The sequence below is a fragment of the Colias croceus genome, chromosome 9, assembly GCF_905220415.1.
Source record: "Colias croceus chromosome 9, ilColCroc2.1".
Lineage (NCBI taxonomy): Eukaryota > Metazoa > Arthropoda > Insecta > Lepidoptera > Pieridae > Colias > Colias croceus.
Window position 1 is genome coordinate 5,960,821 of NC_059545.1, and position 22,333 is coordinate 5,983,153.

General features: G+C 33.0%; 4 protein-coding genes across 4 annotated transcripts in view; 3 read left to right on the forward strand and 1 right to left on the reverse strand.

Moving 5' to 3' along the window:
• Window positions 1-3,439: 3,439 nt before the first annotated feature.
• LOC123694564 (lipase 3-like) lies at window positions 3,440-6,239 on the forward strand. Its single transcript, XM_045640028.1, has 5 exons — window positions 3,440-3,595; window positions 3,877-4,078; window positions 4,428-4,798; window positions 5,189-5,347; window positions 5,853-6,239. Exons 1-5 carry the CDS (start codon window positions 3,440-3,442, stop codon window positions 6,237-6,239), a joined length of 1,275 nt encoding a protein of 424 aa, XP_045495984.1.
• Window positions 6,240-9,859: 3,620 nt separating this feature from the next.
• LOC123694304 (ommochrome-binding protein-like) lies at window positions 9,860-10,745 on the forward strand. Its single transcript, XM_045639704.1, has one exon. The coding sequence runs from the start codon at window positions 9,984-9,986 to the stop codon at window positions 10,698-10,700; it is 717 nt and encodes a 238-aa protein (XP_045495660.1). The 5' UTR covers window positions 9,860-9,983; the 3' UTR covers window positions 10,701-10,745.
• Window positions 10,746-11,220: 475 nt separating this feature from the next.
• LOC123694565 (lipase 3-like) lies at window positions 11,221-13,138 on the forward strand. Its single transcript, XM_045640029.1, has 5 exons — window positions 11,221-11,367; window positions 11,534-11,735; window positions 11,822-12,192; window positions 12,271-12,429; window positions 12,746-13,138. Exons 1-5 carry the CDS (start codon window positions 11,221-11,223, stop codon window positions 13,136-13,138), a joined length of 1,272 nt encoding a protein of 423 aa, XP_045495985.1.
• A 1,736-nt stretch (window positions 13,139-14,874) lies between these two features.
• Window positions 14,875-22,333, reverse strand: part of LOC123694289 (BAI1-associated protein 3) — a 55,725-nt gene continuing 48,266 nt past the window's right edge. Inside the window, exons 20-24 of the mRNA XM_045639681.1 lie at window positions 21,731-21,956; window positions 21,170-21,335; window positions 19,918-20,077; window positions 18,289-18,523; window positions 14,875-16,588 (exon numbers count right to left, since the gene is read on the reverse strand). Of these exons, the coding sequence (XP_045495637.1) occupies window positions 16,497-16,588; window positions 18,289-18,523; window positions 19,918-20,077; window positions 21,170-21,335; window positions 21,731-21,956 (879 nt within the window). The 3' untranslated portion in view covers window positions 14,875-16,496. The remainder of the gene's footprint in view (window positions 16,589-18,288; window positions 18,524-19,917; window positions 20,078-21,169; window positions 21,336-21,730; window positions 21,957-22,333) is intronic.

The following is a 22,333-nucleotide window of genomic DNA, read 5'->3' on the forward strand; positions in this document are numbered from 1 at the left end:
GGGGGTTGTAAATAAACGTGCCAGGCATAGGTACATAATTTTCTATGTCATTATACGAGTTTAATAACTACAACTAGATTATAACTATGGGATTATCAGAATTGAATATATTTCTAGAAAATAGGGAAGTGTGAGGACAGGATTTTTTTTATTGCCAATGCCAATTATTGCCCTTACGTATCTAAAAATGTTGTTTCGCAATAAAATATACAGATAAATTTGTTCTTAATTTATTACGAAGTAAAGATAAATAAATTGGTTTTATTTCATTGCATCACTGATATAGTTGAATACAATATTAGATATGAGATGAATTTACAAAAATCCTATTTTACATACCTACCTATTTCCCTGTCACTACCCATCGCTTTTAGAAATTATCTTTCAAACTTAAAAATTCATACAAAAGTATGTTGGTAAACTGTAAACCTGTAAATGAGTTAGTTTGTATCCAACTCTACCAACTCTACCATACTAACTATAGCAACTCTCTTTCTGTACTGTGGCTGTACCGCGTGTCAGTATCTCTGCCCCAATAATAAGCTAAGGCGCTTGCTACTACTCCATAAATTATGCTTAACTTCCAGATTTGTTCTGTAAACGTATGTTATAGAATTTTAATGTAGAGTTAAAAAAAAAAAAATATAAAAATCACTTGCAATTGTCCTTTCCCGAGTATGAAACTGCTAGCTGCAGTATGATGCTAATATTCTAGGGAGAATTAGCATCATGCTGTTAGGTACGATTATAATATGTTGGAGAGCGTAGGCCTTTTAACCTTTTGAACGCCAATGACATCTATAGATGTCATGCGCAATCGTGCCCTGTGCGCCAACGACACCTATACATGCCAAGAAACAGATCATAGATAAATACAAAATAAACATATTAAACCTTTACTTTTACGTGTTTTATTTATACAGTTTATGAACTGAATCCCCAGTTATTACATAATTGTACACAGTAAACAAAATTGCCAAGTAGTTATTCAAATATTTGATGACAAAAAATAACTTAATTAATGGCTAAAAAAGCATGTTCTCTCGCGCCAATGACATGTATACGTGCCTACTAGTGATGTAGTGTAATATTCAAGTAACTTCATTAAAATTTCAGCGAAATTACTCTAATTCGCTTAATTTTTGTAATAACTACAAAAAAAATATATAAGCTTAGTCACTGAGAAAAAAGGTAAATACTACATTCTTTTGTATAATACCATATTGTCTATATTGTGGATATTGTTGATTTGAATATTTTCCTTTTCGCCAATCATGCGCATCCCTAGCACAGTATCGATATGCAATCCCTTCTGCGCCATTGACATGAATAGATGTCGGACTGGTGACGTCGTAAGCGCGTGCCGTGTTGTTAAGTGCGGAAAGTTGTAAAAATATTTTATCGAGTAGGTATCTACCAATATTATAATCAAATAAGTACAAGGCTATTAATGAGCATAATAATTATATAGATAGGTAGGTAAATACAAGGCTGTTAATGAACATAATGATTATATACAATTGTTGATTTTTTATTATTTTTTATTTTATCGTCACAAACACAATGTATGCGTTCTAGCATAATATTTATTGTCCATGTAATGATAAAAATTCGCTTAGGTCCAAAATGTATTAAATATCTCTAAAAATCTGTAGGTACTTACCTATTTAGCAGTTTTCAAAATTTATTACCTAATAAGTATAATCAGTGCCTTTATTAGAATATTCTTATGATACAAATTGTCGCTATGTCATATCAAAATAAACTTAATAAATAAACTCGATAAGTTATAATAATATACAGCTACACATCCCTAATCAGAAGCGAGAGATTATAAAAAAAAGGATGGTTGCCCGCGCCATTGGCATGTATACATGCCAATGGGGCGTAACTGATAGAGAATAGTGCTGTAACTTGCTGCAATTTTATATGTATTTTTGTATCTCAAAAGGTTGATTTTTTTTGTTGATAGTTGCTATAAATGTGGTCTTAAGTTTTTACAGTAGGAGATGAGGTTAAATAAATATTATTTTTGTGTTATAAGCTGTTTATTCAAATATTCAGACGTGAATTATTATGTTTATCGATAACATTTATGGACTCCCTACTATTTTCAAGGTTATCTCATTGAATTTGTGGCTTGGCGTGGAGGGCACGGCGATGCGTTTTTGCTCTGGCGGTCAAAAGGTTAAGCAACATAGTTATTTTTCACATTCTCACAAATCATAAATTAATGAATGAAATAAACCTCATAATCCATCTATTAAAATTTTCATGAATATATTTTCTACCTACCTATTTTCTTTAGATTTTTTTAAACCTTGCGAAATCTTAATCTTAATCTTAATATATATAAATCTCGCGTCACAATGTTTGTCCTCAATGGACTCCTAAACCACTTAACCGATTATAATAAAATTCGCACACCATGTGCAGTTTGATCCAACTTGAGAGATAGGATAGTTTAAATCTCAAATCGTTTAAAGCGGGCGAAGCCGCGGGCGGTAAGCTAGAATACCTATATAAATCTCGTGTCACAATGTTTGTCTTCAATGGACTCCTAAACCACTTAACCGATTACAATAAAATTCGCACACCATGTGCAATTCGATCCAACTTGAGAGATAGGATAGTTTAAATCTCAAATCGTTTTAGAGAAAGCGGGCGAAGCCGCGGGTGGTAAGCTAGTTATTATATAAAAATATAAATTTATATAAATAACTTTCTAATCTAAACGCTTACGTATTTCTTAGTTTTAATTGTCGTACTTTTTAGTTGTTGTTTATCCGATTCCCTGTTTGCGTAAGAGATAAGAGAATAATAATTAATTAATTTATCTAAAATCTGAAGCTACCTATCTATGATTTGCCACATCCGATTTAAATAGGGTTCTGTAGTAGGTAGCTACCCTAAGAAAGTTAAGATCTGAATTGATAAGTACTCAAATATTTGTCGGTTCTGTTTGAATAGAGTTTAATTTTTTTAAACGCTGTTTAAAATAGTAGAAAATTGGAAAAATATATCAAATTTTCTATTATGTTATGTGTGTTGTTTCTATTATGTGTTGAAATGAATATAGTCATCTACATGTTAAGGTTCAAAAGAAATGATCAAAATTAAGTATAGAGGTAGGGTATAAGTAAATACAAAATGCAATGCAATTTCTGCCGAACAAGATCATTTGGATTACTTTGGGGGAGGCCTATAATAGGCTATGTAATAGTGGACGTATTGAAAGGCTGCAGGACCACAGAATGTGTATTATATGTAGGTATATCTGTTTTTAAATCTAAAAAATAATTTTGCACAATGTTTTTTAGATAACTCCAAAACTACTAGCTCATTAATACGTGCTAACATAAGCTATTTTGATTAGGTATCTTTTTATCATTTTTGACATCGAAATAACAAATTGTGTTGCAAAATAGTCTGCAACGTGATGTGGATACGATTGGTACTCATTGTTGGCTCTTTAACACTTTCAGCGGCTGGTCCATCGCCAAACGCTGAATATGTTGAAAAGTTAATAAGAACAAATGCTTTCGATGAAAGATTAATTGATAGCGATTTATTGATAGATGCCCTTCTTGATGTGGTAAGTTTAATAAAAGTAATAAATGGCTTCATTTTTCCATATTGAATCATTACTCAATTCATGTCCTTACAATTCTTAATTGGATCATCTTCAATAACTTATTCAAGTAGATAATAAGTATAAGAACACATGTTTTTGCCATTAACAAAAAATAGATCGAACTATATTATTTCTACGAATTCTTACCTTAAGCGACATGTTCTTATCATAACACCATTTAAGAAAAAATACCTATAAATTTTTACTACTTGAGTTATATATATTGTAATTCATTTTTATAGCCTGCTATTATAAGAAGACACAATTACCCATTAGAGGAACATTCCGTCGTCACTCCTGATGGCTACATTTTGGGCATGCATCGTATTCCTTATGGTCGAGATAGGCATAATCTTCCTGGAGACAGACCTGCTATATTAGTGATGCATGGACTGCTTAGTTCATCAGCAGATTATATAATAACTGGGCCTGGAAACGCTTTAGGCAAGTTTTGTATTATCAACCTTCGCTTGATACATACTCAAGCGAAAATTTAAAAGCTATATAGATGGTACGAACTTTAGATTGTCCATAAACAAGGTTTCTTTTGTAATACTCCATAATAGAAAATCGAAAGAGAACAAGAATGGCAATTTACTGTATGACTACTTGGGTGATGGGTCATAGTTAGGAAAGAAGTCATAAATTTCATACTTATTGTAGTCATCCCACGTGTCTCAATTAATGATCTTTAACTCAGTATATTTCTGTATTTGAATCAAGTTCGAGATTTTTTTTGTTTTTTATTACTGTATTGTATCATTGTACTAAGTACCTACATTTTATTTTTCAGGTTATCTTCTTGCGGAAGAAGGTTACGATGTCTGGCTGGGAAATGCTCGTGGAAATTATTATTCTAGAAAACACATGTATTTAAATCCAAACGCGCTTTTCAATTCTACGTTTTGGGAATTTTCTTGGGATGAAATCGGTAACATAGATTTACCAGCAATGATTGACTATATTCTCGCTGAAACTGGTAAATCGAAGCTCCACTACGCTGGCATGTCTCAAGGCACTACGTCGTTCTTTGTGATGGGGGCACTTCGTCCTGATTACAATGATAAGATTATTTCCATGCATGCTTTAGCACCCGTGGCTTATATGGAGCATAGCAAAAATCCACTATTTCATGTATTAGCTCCTTATGCAACGGATATTGCGGTAATTATTTTAGTGTTGTATATTTTTCCATTTTTTACATTCTTCGCGTATTAGATATGTTAGTGTCTGGAGGCCTTCCTGCGATATTAGTAGAACTTGAATTGGCCAGCAATAGAATGATCATTCTTGTTTTATAATAAATTTTTATACATAATAACATAACATATATATAGAATATGAAGTTGAATATTCCAAATAAGACTTCAATTTTATGTCTGGTATACCGTATATACGTTTACACACTAATAACTTTGAACGGAACGCTTTATATTCCTTTTAAAGACTAAGCTTTGCTAGTGTTTTAATTATTTCTTCATCCCAATATTATATTCATCTAGTGAAAATATTAGTGATTTTTATTATTGAAAATGTATGAAATTTTATTTTAAGTCACTGGCGTCTTTGATTGGAATCGGAGAAATATTGCCCAATAGTTTTCTATGGACATTGGTTGGACAAAGTGTTTGCAAGGATGAGTCAAAATTACAATTCGCTTGTAAACATGCCATATTCTTCATTGGAGGAAGGAGTGAAGACCAACTGAATTCGGTATGATTGACAATGTTTATTTTACCAGCCAGATATGTGGTACATAATTGTTGCTAAATAATCCTACAGTTGGTGCTAAATAATTAGTATCAAAGAAAATAGTATCAATATCAGTTCTAATAATAGTATTGAGCGTATTATTAGAACTGATATTTTATAATCCTCATCCTAACTATCCTAACTAATGGCTATAATACCTAATCACTGAATCGAATTAGATGAAATTTGATAGAATATGAGAGCTTACATTTGATTACGCGGGCAAATCTAAAGGGTAATAGTATCTAATATAAAGAGAGATAATTTCATTTGCGTTCAAAGTTTAAGTTCGAAAATTACGAATACAGTCTTGGAAATTCTCATTCTCAGTCCTACTTATTTCGATTTCTTTAATTATTCGAATAGTGTCGTGTGTGTGTAATAAAACATTATTACGGAGATTGTTATTTTATTTGATTAATTTTTCTCTGAGTGAATATTGAAACGTTTCCTTTTTCTGTTATAGACATTATTGCCTGCGAAATTAGGCCATATACCAGCTGGATGTGCTCTCAAACAACTGGCTCATTATGGTCAAAGCATAATTAGCGGAAAATTCCGGCGCTATGATCACGGTTGGGTGAGAAATCTACAACAGTACGGAAGAATTGAGCCACCGAATTACGATTTGTCCAGAATAAACGCACCAGTGTTTCTTCATTATTCCGAAAGCGACCCCTTGGCTGACGTCATCGATGTAGATAGATTATACAAAGAACTGGGGGGACCAGTCGCCAGGATACGTGTTCCCTTGAAAACTTTCAGCCATATCGACTTTGTGTGGGGTATTAACGCTAAAGAATTAGTGTATGATGAAATGATTAATATCATGAAGATGTTCGATAAAAATTAGGCTTATAAAATCAGTTTTTTTTTACTCATTTAATTGCTTTTATTTATTATTACCTAGACCTGTAAATCCTGTTTCAGGAAAGCACAGGCTATTTTGTTCAATAAAATATGTTTTTGTGTTCCTCATAAAATGGAACTAAGACGTTGTAATGACATGTAAATCGTGTTGTGTAGGTATGTTGCGAAATTCAAATGTAATTATTAATATACGTTCTGTATTCATGTTGTTTTCTTTCATGTCAAGATTCTGTTTTGTAATGAGTTGTTATGTTATACTAGCTTCCGCCCGCGACTCCGTCCGCGCGGATGTCGGTCTTCGCGTGGATGGTTTATTTCTCCATTTTGAGTAACTTTGACAATGACATCTTATAAATATCTATTGAACCCAAATACAGCTAGGCCTATAATAATACGCAACGTGTGTTCGCGGTTCTACAGAACAACGTCTATGGATAAAATTGAAAAATTAAGATTAATTTTTTTCTACGTATTTTTCCAGGATAAAAAGTATCCTATTTTACGCCCAGGATAATAAGGTATAATTATACCAAGTTTCATCGAAATCGAAATGTTAGTTTTCACGTGATGCCTTCACATACAGACAGACAGACAGACAGACAAAAATTTTTTTAATAACATATTTGGATTTGGTATCGATCCAGTAACACCCCCTGGTATTTATTTTTTCAATATTTTCAATGTACAGAATTGACCCTTCTACAGATTTATTATAAGTATGTATAGATTGTAATGATCTCGGAAGGTCTGTTAGACGAAGAATCTAGTACTGGTTATAAAAAGATTCAACTCGTTAATTACAATTTTGCACTTTTTTTTTAGATGAAACCTTGATGAAGTGTGTTAATAATCTTGTCAAATTCAATTGTTTACTTTTAATTCACATCATAATGATGCAAAACATTATTTTAATACCTACCATATAATATTTCGTTATGAAAAATTTTCATGAAATTTCATCCTGTAGGTATTCAATAAAATTAATATCTAACGAGGAAAAGTGGAGAAAAAAATATATTGAATATTTACTTCTAATATTTTGCTTAAATTTTTTGACAGGAACCGTAAAAGAATTTCAGATCAATCGTTTTCATTTTGACGTTCATTTTACTTCCGTATCTAATTCTTGAAAAAAAAAGTAAACGAAAACTCGTATTCAGTGTTGTTAATGTAGTATTAAAACATTGAAGAATCTTTTCATAATGCTCTATAGTGCCACAAACTTATCTGACCCGGTGACGGTGTCACTGATGTCGCTTTCTTTTTATTTAAACAAAATATTCCGTATGAAAAGTCTGTGAAAATGTGACATTTCATAATTATGGCGGCACGTAGTTCCAGTTTTTGCCACCGGGTCAGATAAGTTTGTGGCACTGTACGCCTGTTTACACTAAAAGAATTTGACATAGCGGGGTTAGAATGAGCATTCGTTCTTTTGATGTAAATGCACCATAACATTGCCTCAGATTAACTTTCTCTTTAATTAAAACTCTCTCTCTCTCTTAGGTACAATAATTATTATTCTTACTCTTATTGATAATGTATTATTATGTCGATATTCAATGTTCTTAGCTAAATTTAGGTAACAAGTCTAATTTACATAGAACACCACACGCAGTAAATTGTATTAGACAGATACCTACAATTAGCCGTTTAATTTATAAGTCAAATATCATTTACTAGATAATTGCAACAATGATACTTCAAAACTTAGCTCCGAGATTGATGAAGTCAAACATCCCAAATACATACAAACCATTTTATTAATTCATATGTATGTATGTACTAGCATTTTGCCCGCGGCTTCATCCGCATAGTCAAAGGAGAACCCGCAAAGTTCCCGTTCGCGTGGGATTTTTGGGATAAAAACTATCCTATGTTACACAGGATAGTTCATGTAAAAAACTTAGAAATTTCTCTATCATAAAATTAAATTTGTTTAGCAAAAACACAATTCTCTTATATTTTAATGTAGGTACTATTATTGCCTATGCCTCAATTTCATAATACACGGGTACCATCATAAGGAAGGTACCTGGTCCTTTGAAAGGCTTACGTGGGGACAGGGATCCAACACGCAGAGGCCCTTTCGTGAACTTTACAGTGTTGTGGGACACCAGCCGCAGCCTGCCCATGACTGCACTATATAGAGAGAGATACAGCCCTGGGCAGTCCTCGGCCGATGTAGGACTACTGCAAGATAAGGAAACAAAATAAACTGGGCTATGGAATGGGATGTTAATGGACCGAAATTAAGGACTATGGAAGACTATGGCACCTGCCTTTCTACTAAGATATAGCAAAAAATTGTTGGCAGGTGGTGACTCGCCCTCTCACTGTATGGGCCCCTGAAATAAGTCGCTGCAATAGTGCGACAAGGGGGCAACATACTATTATTGCCTATGCCTATTATTAAAAAAATACAGAAAAAAAACAAGAGTCTTTTTATTTATGCACGTGAGTGCCCACAAAAATGTAGCAAATTACCCACAGAAATTACCTAACTAACCTCTAAAAGTGACTCTTTGTTGTTCTCTTTTGAGTATAGAGGCCCATATCATATTATCACTCAATGAATTCATAATGAATAATGTTTTATTATATCACCTGTGCGTATAATCAACTATGGTACCTATAATCGTTATCATGACGTAAAATTGCATTTGTTTAAAAACCCTACTTATCATAATCACGTGTCAAGTCATCTAGTCTAATCTCACGTAGGTAAACAATGTTTCATTATTTTGATACCCGGGAAAGGACATAGGCTACTTTTTATCCCGGGAAAATGACGCAATCTCGGAAATCCAACGGGAACGGGAACTATGCGAGTTTTTCTTTGACTGCGCGGGCGAAGCCTCGGGCAGAAACCTAGTTTATTATATAACTATAAGACCTACCTAGACGAAGAGCCCGCGTCGATCGCATCTTTGTCATAAAACAATAGTTTTTTTATTTATTTTTCTTGTTAACAACAAGAAGAATATTGATTAATTTGACATTAAATTGGCACCAACGCGAACGGCAGAAAACTTATAAGTTAATGTGTTAAAAAAAGCTTATATATAATAAAGTCTCCTCCTGTTAAACTCACTTTCATAAAACTATACGCTATATCTAGTTGTGATTTAATTGGCGCTAAAATTATCATGTCTACCGTGAAGAAGAAGTAATTATAGACATCATTTTATCATCATGATAAAGACATTAATTCAATATTAAAGATTCCATATACAATATAAGATAAAATAATTGGTTATGCAAGGAGTATCGTCCAGACCAGACAAAAATAAAAAATGCAATTTTTGATCTAATACTTTTAATTGTTGAATAATATTTTAGAGTCCCATCCCACAAAATGTTAAAACATACTATACTATATACAACTACTATATGAACGAACGCCTACTCTACGAAGGCTTTTTTTCTCACCATCTGCATCGTGTGAAAGTTAAAATACCTATTATAATTTACTAAGATAAAAAACCGTGCAATGGAACCTAAGCAATAAATCACATAATCGTTGACCCGTATCTATAGAACGTACTAATTTTATCTATGATATGTCAAAATGATTAATAATAAAAATGTTGAATAAACATTATCTGCTACGCTAGGTAATTTATTACATTTAAAACTATGCAGGAGAATTAATTTTAAACACATCTTATTCCAAATAATTTTATAACAATGCCTAAATTGTATAACAACGCATAATGTATCCAGTATGAAACAGGTAATTCTAGAAGACGTTAATTTACCGTACAAATTCTCGATAGACAGAAATAAAAATAAGTTATTCTTTTGTATCAATGCTGACGAGTTTTCGGATCAAAGCTTCCATTCTGTAGTTTTAGATTTGGATACAGGCTTTGCAACGGTGATACCAAGTATTCGAAATGGTTTTGCAAGTGCTGTTGATAACGACAGTGTTATTGTGTATCTCGGAGGTAGTGATGGAATTTACAAATACAACTATTCCTTAAACGATATTGAAAAACCTGCCATACTCAGAGAAATAGATGTCTTTGATATGCAATTCAAAAATAATTTGTACTTTGTTGATACAGCTAATTTGGATTTGTACAAGTTAAAAAACGAAAAAAGAGTCTTTGTAACTGCTATTGAAGAATATGGGATACAGCATTTTACTTTCGATGGGGATGGGGAACTTATACTATCTAACTCAATGGGATTATATCGTTTGGGTGAAGAAGATTACGAGCCAGTTTGGTTTACAAACTCAGTCGCCAATATTCGTGGTCTAGCTACTGATGTGAAGGGAGTCCCACACGTGATTGCTCAAGATGGAATCTATTCGGTTGATCATAAAAATGAAACAGTCATAAAAATATTGTCGCTGCAAGACGGTTATGGCCTTGATTTCGATAAAGATAATAATATAGTTTACAGCGATGGACGGACAGTGGTTCGGCTCAAATGAATTGTAGATCAAAATCAATAGTAATTATTAAAGAAATACAAAGCATTTGATGTTTTATTTTGACAATCATTTATTTGCGATTTATACCAGAAGAGTTTGTACCTGATTCCTGTGTCAAACACAATATAGACTCCTCACGAGTGAACATAAATTAATTGAAGTAAATTCAATCTTTTACTGAAAATTGCTAAATTGATTTTCCGAAATTATCATACAAATATCATAATAAATTTTTATTTTATTTCATTTTACATTCATAAATTACTTACGATTATAATTTTTAATTGTATTAGTTTATATGTTTTTTCAAAATATACTTAGTACAAACACGTGCTATGCGTACGTCAAGTAATCAAAGCATAATTTGCAGAATGCTACGTTTACCAACGTTAAAAACCTTGTGTACGTAAGATTATTAATATATTGATAAAATATTGATATGCATTGGGTTTATCTTATTGTTTTTTATATAAAAGACCGCCATTCATTACACAAATTACACTTCGCATTTAAACCCAAAATGCTTGTGATCTTTGCAATTTTTTGTGTATCGTTTGCGGCAGCCGGCAGATCGCCTCATGCTGACTATGTTGAGGAATTAGTTAGACAAAATGCCTTTGGTGCCAGAATATCTGATAACATTCTCGAAGATGCTTCACTTGATGTGGTAAGCAAACTATGCATGTGCCATTATGAGAAAAGAAAGATTACTTATAAGGATTTTTCTACCACAATGACCACATCCTTAACGAATATAAAAACTAATGTGAATTCATAGTGATATAATTCAACTTTGTTTGATAATACAGCATTAAAACATTTCTTTGTTTTAGCCAGAATTAGTGAGAAAATACAATTACCCTCTGGAGGAGCATTTTATTATGACTCAAGATGGCTACATCTTAGGTCTTCACCGTATTCCACATGGACGGGATAATAATAACGTACGTTGCAACAAGCCGGTTGTCTTCGTTATGCACGGCCTTTTGGGTTCCTCAGCAGACTGGGTATTAATGGGACCTGGAACAGCGCTAGGTAAGTGTTAATATTTTTAATCATACATCAAAAATCTAGTTAATTCATGACACATTTGTGACATTTCGTTAATTTAATATTTTCAGCTTATATTCTGGCCGAGGAAGGTTTTGATGTGTGGCTAGGAAATGCACGTGGAAACTACTATTCAAGACGCCATTTGACTCTAAATCCTGATGCTGAAAATGATAACAGTTTCTGGCGATTCTCCTTGGATGAAATAGGCAATTTAGATCTATCCGCATCTATCGATTATATACTCCTTGCCACAGGCAGAAGTGGTTTGCATTACGTTGGAATGTCACAGGGCACAACAGTTTACTTCATTATGAATTCACTTCGACCAGAATATAGTGAAAAGATATTATCTATGCATGCCTTGGCACCGGTCGCTTATCAAACGCAAAGCCGTGGTACCTTGATGGACGCTTTAGCGCCAATAGCTGCGGATGCTTTGGTAAGTAATTTTAGAAAAAAGAACTATCCAACAATCATCACCATTGACATAATTTTTAACAGCTGTTATGTTTTACAGTCTTGGGCCACTGTACTTGGTTTCGGCGAAATGTTCCCTAAAAGTGAGTTGTTAGCATGGGCTGGTCAAAAGCTGTGTCAAGACGAAGCAGTATTCCAGCCTATCTGCAGTAGTATCTTCTTCCTAATAGGGGGCTGGAATATGGACCAACATAATGCGGTATTTATACACTTATAACTATTTTCTTCATAAAACTATTTTACTATCAACTCATTATTCAATTAATCATGATTTATGATTATGACGAAGGAAAATGATAGCAAACGTAGAATTATTGAAATCATAATAAATAGTGCGCGTGCCAAAAGTCATTAACAAATTATTATCATTCATAAACGTGCTATTGATAATTTGGCTACTTTATCACATAATATTAGACCTATTTTTATGCAACCTTTGCAACATTATCGAATATTTTATCATCAATTAATGTAATCAGCTCATTTAAAAAATTATATTTTTTATATTTTTACAGACCATGATACCAGTAATGTTGGCTCACACCCCAGCAGGTGCAGGTCTGAGGCAATTTGCGCACTTTGCTCAAAATGTAGCGACCAAAGGTTTCCGTCGCTATGACTACGGAGTACTCTTGAACTTAGCAGCGTACGGCACAGCTGTTCCGCCCAGCTATAACCTATCGAAAATCACGAATCCAGTATTCTTGCATTATTCAGAAGGCGATACTCGGGTTGACCTGGCCGATGTTGATCGTTTATATAACGAGTTGGGAGGTCCCAAAGAGAAAATTCTTGTATCGCAAAAAACATTCAGTCATATTGACTTTATGTGGGGAACGAACGCGAGGTATTATGTTTTTGATAGAGTTATTAGAGACATTAGAATAATTGACAACTCAAATAAATAATGTTAAGTAAAGTGATTTTTTTATTTCATATTTATAAGTAATGCACAATTCCTCAAATATTTCCAAAATAGTAAGTAATAAATACTCTAAAGCTCTTCATGTTATAAATGCAGTAGGTATTTTATTTTTTCATAAATATTAATACCGTTTATATTTATTTTAAAACTTTATAAATACGTACTCTATTTGAAAATACAATTTCACATGGAAAAATTGTATTAAGGTTCCTAATGCAGCAGTCGGGATAACTTGAGTTCATTGTAATCAAAATAATAGTGGAGATGGACCACTAATTGTAGTTTCAACGCTTTCAGATAATACTAATATTATTCACTCGCTAACGAGCAAACTCCACGAGAACGCTCTATTGAGATTCTATTGATTGCGGACCACAATGTTAAATTGTAAGGACTCACTTCAGAGTAAAATCGTTGATTCCCTGACTAGAAAATTATATTAAGATAATAAAGAAACAATATGCGGTACACTATAGTTAATAATTTTACATAAAAATTGGTCATGTAGTTATTGATAGCCCTGATGTACCTACCTACCCAGATTTTGGGTTTTATAATAATTTATGAATATAAATTAACCGGTGTATGATGGGTGCTTGATGGGTGTATGTCATTTTCATTATTACTTCTCTTCTAGAGTATAACTAATCATGTAGGTATTATTTCGAGGATATCAATGACTATGCACACAAAATAAAGATCTTTGAGTGATGATCTTCTCAGTCTTTTTTTATTATATTAGATAAGACTATGAATTAAACCTTCTGGGAAAGGATATGTTATTATGAATTTCCACACCAAAATGCCAGATCACAGTAGCTGGAAGGTAAATAACATAAAAGGATACTTACCTTCCTTTATAAGCTTTTCAATCGCCTTGAAGCCGTATTCTTTGTATTTCTCTGTCAATAAAACTCACATTTGTATCTTTATTGTTCTTTATTGGCCACAGCAAATGAAGAAAAATATTACTCTATATTTTAAAAGCTAGGAACATAATGATTATAGAACATTTATTTAATATACACCGACTACAATTGAATACGGATATTATAATATTGATCATCTACAGGAAAATACATTTACAGAAGTAGGCATAGTATGCCACGGATAACCAATTGTCTGTTATATCCTATAAGTAGACCATAGCACAACATTTATATTTTTGTAATTTCACAAACAACATTCATTAGTATCGGTATCTATTTTTATCCTACATACATATCTTTGGCGTTTAAAGTATACAGTTATTTATTTTGCATCTAAAGGGGATTTGATCTCGCATCTATGAAGTTCCGCTGTTCAACATATCAGTTGTAGTTGTGTTCATTTAATGTTATTAGAAATGCTCTTTTAAATCCCAGTATAGTTGATAATGTAATGTAAGATAGCTTATAATTCATTATTTTATCACTTTGTGAACTTCAATTTTAATAGATATTATTTGAAGTTTTTTTTTTACAACTTTTCATATATTTGAACTCGATAGTTGCGAGAGTAATATTCAAATATAAAATGGCAAATTATAATAACTTTTTAAAGTAAGAGAAAAGAAAATCGGGCCGGGCCGACTGTTGATAAATTTTTATTTTAGTTAGTAATTTGTTATCTTTACAAATAATTATTGTTGTAGTAAATAAAATGTGGTAAATAATCAGAAAAATACATTTCTGCAATATAATAATATATGTTCTTATATTTTATATGTAAAAGATTTTTAATAGATATAGCCTAAAATTTAATTGACCTTTTGGTATGGTTTAGTTAAAATATTTTTGGTTAAATAATAATTAAAATCTCTTATAAAATTATATTTCTAACAATAAGCTCGGCGATATGCTTTCTGAAGTGGATATGAATTGTTTATGTTAAATACAAAACTGGACCAATATTTAAATCTGTATGCAAAAATATACGAATATCAAAAGCTAATTTTTATAATTTTCAATGCTTTATCTTTATAAAACATTTTATTTAGAAGTTACTGGTTACGCAGGACTCTTTGTTCGTATTGAATAAGTAGGTACTTTGCGATTATGCGATAGATCCATCACGGTTAGGTATAAGAAGAGTGTTAAAAATCTGCAAATTAACATTCGCTTCACGTTTAATATTTCACATAATACGAATAAACTGTTGTTTTGGATAAGCAATATAAAATGAAACTTACATTAAATTGTCTATATATACTTAAAATCACAACATTGAATGCGTTATACAGTTACAACCGTGGATAATCTTAAAAACAAGCCACAATGAAAGTACTACATAACACATATTATATATGTTCCACTTATCAACTAAGCCATTTATAAACATCAATACAATTTATCTATATTAGTTCACTTGTATACACTTAAAAATTTCACATCAATTTATAAAATATTAAATATTCATAATACAAATATCGATTAAAACTAACAATGAAAAATCAGTCGTCAAGACTAGGTGTAGAATTAGATATGATAGGAAATCTCGAGACTGCTGAAGCTCATCTTAAAGCTTAGATAACGCGGCACAAAGGTGGGTCGAGAGCTGTGCAAAGGATTTCAGTTTAGTTGTGGATTAGTGAAGAAGCATTCTGTGAATTTGTAAAGATGCCAGTCTTTTAGAAAACGTAATTTGCTCAGGTTTTTCGTGCTTGAATTGTATTGAATGTCACTACGGTGTGTTCGGCGCAGCGTAACAATTTTAAACTACATATTTGAACTAAATAAGAAAGATTCAATTGAAGTAGATACGAATGATGCAAAAAATATATAGACCTGGGAAGTTTCAGATATGTTGAGTGGTCTTTTTTTGCGCAAAAAGGAACTTTTTTTTAATGGTAGAGAGTGGTATTAAATATAATTAATTACGTACATAAAATGAATGATTAGTGAATAAATTAGAATCTTACAACATTGATACGTTTGCGCCTTAGATGTATTTACGAGTAAACTACAAAAATTATAGTTAACAAACAAGTCTTAAAGTACTTGGTCGGGAGTTTCTAAGAATCTAACAACTAGGGACATAAGCTCCGAGAGTGCAGGCTATACACAAGTATATAAATTTTGAAAACCACATAATATGCATAATATTCTCTCATAAATAGAAGAATTACACAGTCTTTAGTACACATACAAATATATACATATATTAATACTGATAAAATGTTTACCTTAGCGAGTACTTAATATATATAGTGTAAAAGTCAAAGTTCTTTAAAATATATTTTGAATATATTGTCGAAATGTTCGAATGGACGTTGTGCAAACAGAAAACAAATCAAAGGACAGTGTAACATATAATATATTGTAGTAATAAATATAACAGTAGTGATAAGGAAAACGAGTTCCTTATTCCGCGAATCGCAGCTTTTGTTTTTTCACGAAATCCAAAGCCAATTTGTCCGTTGTTCGAGATTCCAGTATCTGCAAGATTGGATGGCCTGAAATATAAACATCGTGTGAACTTTCGATTGTATAAGTTTTCTTTGACATCCACTGGAACGTGTTTACAAAATAACTGTGAACGTGATGAAAGATGGGGAGAAGGGTAGAATTAGACGTCATAACCTAAGGTAGGTACGTGAGCTCGTAACATTTATATATGTTTAGTTTAGTACATACCTACTAAATCTCCACTAGGTATATCCATATGGATATATCGTAATATATTGGAGATTTAAGACGAGTGATTTTTAATCAAATGCCCATAGGTAAAATTAAACAAACTATTAAGCTAGATTCGTATCGACCGGAATTCGTATTATTAAGATAAATTAATTTCTTTTTAATTAATTTCCCTTAATCAAAGTAATTATCCCTATTACTTTTCATTTACATTATCTTAGCCTCAAATCACTTTGTGGATGCTTATCTATAAGTTCATAATTAGTCACAACGGGAATTATGTTGATCTGAAATCTTGAATAGGCAGATCCACATAGAGCGAGCAGCCTCGCGAAACAATTTCTGCGTGAAATATCTCATTCTTTGTATGGTCGTGGCTTGGAGCGAAGAAAAGCGCGCGTGCCGATACTTTCCTCGGCCAAGCAAATGCTTTGCGAGGGTGCTCGCTCTGTGTGGACCCGCTTAATGAATAAGTATATGGAAGAGTTTCTGTTCACCCTTTTCAAAGAATTGCTAACCTCATTTGGCTGACATTTGATGTACATACTTATAAATTATGACCTGGGATAACAAATAAGCTATACATACCTATAGAGCACCATGCGAATATTACCGAGGTGTAACCGGGGATAACTTTACATTATTTTTTAATAATGAACTTCAGTAAAATTTTTCGTTTCTTACATCTGAGTTTAATATTATAAAATTATAAATAAATCTATAATCGTCAAAAATCAAGGAAATTACTTAATGACCAGATTTAAAAATTGTAAGATACCTATAGATGGAAATTGTAACAAAAAATATGCGATCATTTATCAAATAATCAAAATCGCAATAACAGTGGAAAGTTTTTAAATGCACCATTATCACTTCGTGTGTGTACCTACATAACATATAGCAACAGATTATACAGATTACAGAGACAAGCAGTTAGTCCGTTTCGATATTGTTAAATTGTGTGCGAATGCATGTTAACGCATGAAATGTCAATCTGTCCGTGGAATTTCAACCAGTGGACGTTTTGGTCAATTTGAGATCCAAGCCAAGAGACGAATATATCGTCTCTTGGCTTATATTTTATAATAGTGAATAGCAATATATTATTTAGGTTTACATACACAACATAAGAGCTCCATATCCGCAGTAACTACAGCAAACCCTCCATCCTTCGCGATCATGCAGCTGCATTATCGGCAACTACACAGCTCTATGTATCTAGATATCCTCTCTATAGTATCAAATATCCACGTTACCTAAAGCTCGCTCACTTCGATCATGCAGCTGTATTAGCGGCAGGTAGTATTAGTTATTTATATTTCTAGTTAGTATACCTACAATATCTTGTAGTCGCTATCTACATATAATGTATGTGCGCTACAAAATAGTTCCACATCTACGCTACTATCACCATCATTCACGGCGATCATGCATGCACCACTCACGGCGACGCAACAGAATAGCTTCAAACTACCACCACAGTATAGAATATCCGCGGTACGTAAAGCCCACTAACCTCGATCATGCAGCTGCATCAGCGGCAGCTCGACGGGTCGCAGCGGGTCGGGCGGCGCGTGCGAGTGCACGCCGGGCGCGCGCGCGAGCGGCACGAACGCTTCGCCCGCGAAGTCGTCCGCCGTGAGCACGTCGCGGTCCCACACGGACAGCGCAAGCGTCGCTTGCGGAGAGCGACACGCTTCCACGGACACGCTGAACTCGAAACACTCGTCCCACACGGGGTTTAGCGTTTTCTATTGGCGGTAAATAATGGTAATTAAAACAACTCAATGTCTCTTCTAGATTGTACTGCATACTTCAGAACAACATACATAAAAGCTTATTAGACGTAGTGCACCGACTAATTTTTTGATTGTTATCCTCATCTATATTTCTGTATTTATATTATGTCATGTATGCTTATGCACCGACTAATTTTTTTATTGTTTTCCTCATCTAAATTTATGTGTTTATGTAAAAATGCGGGATAGGTTCTTATTCTTATTAAGTGAAGAACATCATGAATGGATTTTAAACATAATATGTTTAGATTGTAGATTTTGTTTCTGACTGAATTACTTTATCTATAAATTCTTCTATTTTAATAATTTCTAAAAGCAGGTGTCGTCTATGTGTATCGAATATGTTACCCTCTACTAAATGAATAGTTGATTATGACAAAAGAGCCTTCACAATATGACTGAGTATTATGTTAATCAGAAATCGATAGATATTATATTATAAAGTGAGTACTTGTCAACTCAATAGCTCATTGCAATGTATAATGTACTTTCAGAATTGAAATTCAGTTCCTGTCGTACCTAGATGGATCTTAGAGAGCTAAGAGCTTTTCTTACGACAAGGCTATTTATGCAAAGTAAAAATAAACACAAAAGGTACGATTGATTTAAATTCAAACTTCATTCAAAGAGCAAACAATATTTTCTTTTAATAGTCTAAAGTTATTTCATATAATTGTTATAATAACAAATTCAGATTATGGAGAAAAACAAAAGAGACCGAAATAGAATCAAAATGAGGCTATCAATGTAAATTGAAATAAATGTTTGTGCCTAAAGAGAAGTTTCATTTATTTCTTGTGGGCACTATTGCCATTAATATTCATTTCATGAATAGCCTTATTATAGAGGTGTTCTTGCTTCATTCTTTATTTTATATCCGGCAATTTTTTTTACAAAACATTTTTTGCGTCACAGGTCTTAATATTAGTTTCAAAAAACATTTTTCAGTAATGTATTTATATTATGTATTTTATTCACAACGTATTAAGTGTGTTTTAATAAGGGAAGTTATGCTTTTAGTTAAGTATATGGTAACAAATAACAATAATAAAAATAATTTAAATGGAAACAACCGAATGGCACCTCCTTTAAATAAAAAGAAATCATCAAAATCAATTATCCCAGTTGAAAATTCAGAAGGAAACAAACTAAAAAAAACACTTCCTCCATTTTAGAAATCGGTTGAAAAGTATGAATGTTTCATCTAAATGTCTATCATGAAAATTAATGTTCTGGCACACACCTACAAATGTATACCTGTACTGCGCTTGCTAGTTGCGATTTCACTCCAGACGCATAAAACATTAAGTTTAAATTACGCTTCTCTCCACGACTACGAAACTCACCTTTTGAACATTAGTGGTCTGTTCATGTGTCTTGGGGAAGAGCCGCTTGGGCAGTAGTTCGATGACCACGAACGGGTCGCTCAGCCCGTTCGGGTCGAGCGGGATCACGTCGCGCGCGGAGAGTATCTCCACGCACAGCGAGTCGTGGTTGAAGTACACGCTGGAACAAGGGGAGAGGTTACGATTTTTGTAATAAGTGCCATGTGGGTATCTGGCAGAATTACCAGCGTTGTGGAGTTTGCCTCTGCAACAATATGCTGAGCCAGGGCCTTTTTGCAGCTACAATGCAAGTTTGATATAATAATATTAATGTCAGTTATAATTCGATTGTTACCATATGTTTTATTTTTGTAATTTTTTTTTTTGTATTTTTTGACGGTGTCTTAGAATGTATAAGCTTATCATTGTGTTGTTTGGTTGCAATAAATCTTTTTGTATTGTATTGTATTGTATTGTAATAGTTTTTGATTGAAGGGTAAATAATTAGTAAATTGAGATCGGTAATACGTATACTTTGTGGGTATAAAGGATGTAGTATGTAGTATATGTAGGTACAAAGGTTGGAAGTACTATGCGTAAACTTCGTAGATAGGTAACTGATAAATAGGGCGATTGTTGTCAATCGCCTTTTACGTTGTATTTATCACCCCATTTTGCCCGTGTATTGTGATATCACTATAATTTATAGTAATATTGAAAAATGACATCACAATCACCCACATCTCTAGTAAGAGATATACTGATTACTGACACAAAACGGTTCTTTAAAAATGTTCAAAGAAAAGATCTCTGAAGTCAACATTGTACAAAGGAAAATGATCTTGTTTGTTTTTATTGCTATACTTGTTAAACGTCGTTCGTGATTCCACTAAAAGCTTTTAACTTTAACGTCAATTGCTATTTGTCTGCGCTGAGCGCTCCTCGTATAATCCGGCGGATTGTAAGCTCCATTGTTCGGTATTAAAATTTATTAAATTTGGATCCCTTTGATGCAAATATGGCGTATTGTGTGAAAATTGTCCAACCCATTCACATCAGATATGTTTTTTGTGTTTCAGTGCATACTATATTTTAAATTTGTTGTTCAAAGCTAGCACATAATTCTTAACTAAATCTGATATATTCTATATAGAGGAAATTTTGTTCAGAAATAAACTTCTGTCGCGCTATTAAAGTTTATACAAATTAATAGTTTTAAAACTTCAAAACATCAAGATAAGGCTTAAACCAAGTAATAATACAAATAAATTACCGTATTAAAATAGACCCATATGGAGAAGGCATGGGAGTGCGAGCTTGTTCCGCCAGTCGGTCTTCCAGCCACAGCTCTAGCAGTTCCTCAGTCGGAGCCTGATGGTATTGCATCCGTTGTTCTAGACGCTTCCATTCTGAGTTGTGCACTTCTGACATTGGAAGTCCTAGTGGAATGAACATAAATGTGAATTAATATCATATCACATAAACAATAGTTTATTTACGGTAAAATACATTTATTACAGACAGAGTAATGCAATTTATTAACATTTTATCTCGCTTAGCTAATTTCTACATTACATACCTATTATCATTATTAATTTGGCTTTGCACTATTTCAATGTGTTACTCAATGTCTGTTTATATGCACTTCGTATATGTGATCAAGTAATGTTGTGTGATGTTGTGTCGAGTATAATGAAATTCTATTCGTGACTCGACACTTGGGATTCACCCTTATTTGTAGTTGTAGTTGGAAGTTGGCCAACTTTCCGTTAAACATCGCAATTATTTCGCATACAGATTAGACTATGCTGACCTTAATTTAGAATTAGTTTACCTTTTCCTTCAGCGTGGAAGAATTCGGCCAAAAGATCTAGCGCTTCTTTAAGTCTGTGATGATAGACTCTTGGTTTTTCAGCACCGCCAGAGTCCGCTTGGTTTGAGACTTCCTTCAACACAGCGTTCCAACAGGCCGCTAATGATCTCGTAAAAGCTCGCGGCAACAGCCATGTATTCAGAGAAGATAAATGTTGATCCAAGAATTCCAGGAGTGGCGTAATCGCCTACATTTTAGAACAAAATTTTAATTGAATTCTGCATTAAAAATAGAAAATTGTACAATCACAAGTACAGAGTATATCGAATAAAATTGTATTATTCTGCGGCTTCTCCCATAAATAAAGCATTGTGAAAAACTCATTAAAAATTGTGACAACTTTGAAAAAGTTAAATTACCGCTTCAGAACTACGAGAATAGGGCAGATAAATTCGAATTGTGTTTAAAAGGCACGTATTAAATGCAATACATCTGTGTGAAGATGAACAAAGTCTAAAGTAGAACAAAGTGCTGCACTGTCATAACAAAATTAGTTCGTAAAGTAATAGCGATGTCAGATAAAGCCTCTCATAGAGCCAGCATTTAGACTTCATAAAACTCCTT

Excerpts from the sequence above, each read along its gene's own strand:
- LOC123694565 (XM_045640029.1), top strand. The coding sequence starts at position 11,221 with ATGCTTGTGATCTTTGCAATTTTTTGTGTATCGTTTGCGGCAGCCGGC. Across the intron at positions 11,736-11,821 it reads GGGACCTGGAACAGCGCTAG|CTTATATTCTGGCCGAGGAA; the intron begins GTAAGTGTTAAT and ends TAATATTTTCAG. Across the intron at positions 12,430-12,745 it reads ATATGGACCAACATAATGCG|ACCATGATACCAGTAATGTT; the intron begins GTATTTATACAC and ends ATATTTTTACAG.
- LOC123694564 (XM_045640028.1), top strand. The coding sequence starts at position 3,440 with ATGTGGATACGATTGGTACTCATTGTTGGCTCTTTAACACTTTCAGCG. Across the intron at positions 3,596-3,876 it reads TAGATGCCCTTCTTGATGTG|CCTGCTATTATAAGAAGACA; the intron begins GTAAGTTTAATA and ends TCATTTTTATAG. Across the intron at positions 4,799-5,188 it reads CTTATGCAACGGATATTGCG|TCACTGGCGTCTTTGATTGG; the intron begins GTAATTATTTTA and ends TTTTATTTTAAG.
- LOC123694304 (XM_045639704.1), top strand. The coding sequence starts at position 9,984 with ATGAAACAGGTAATTCTAGAAGACGTTAATTTACCGTACAAATTCTCG.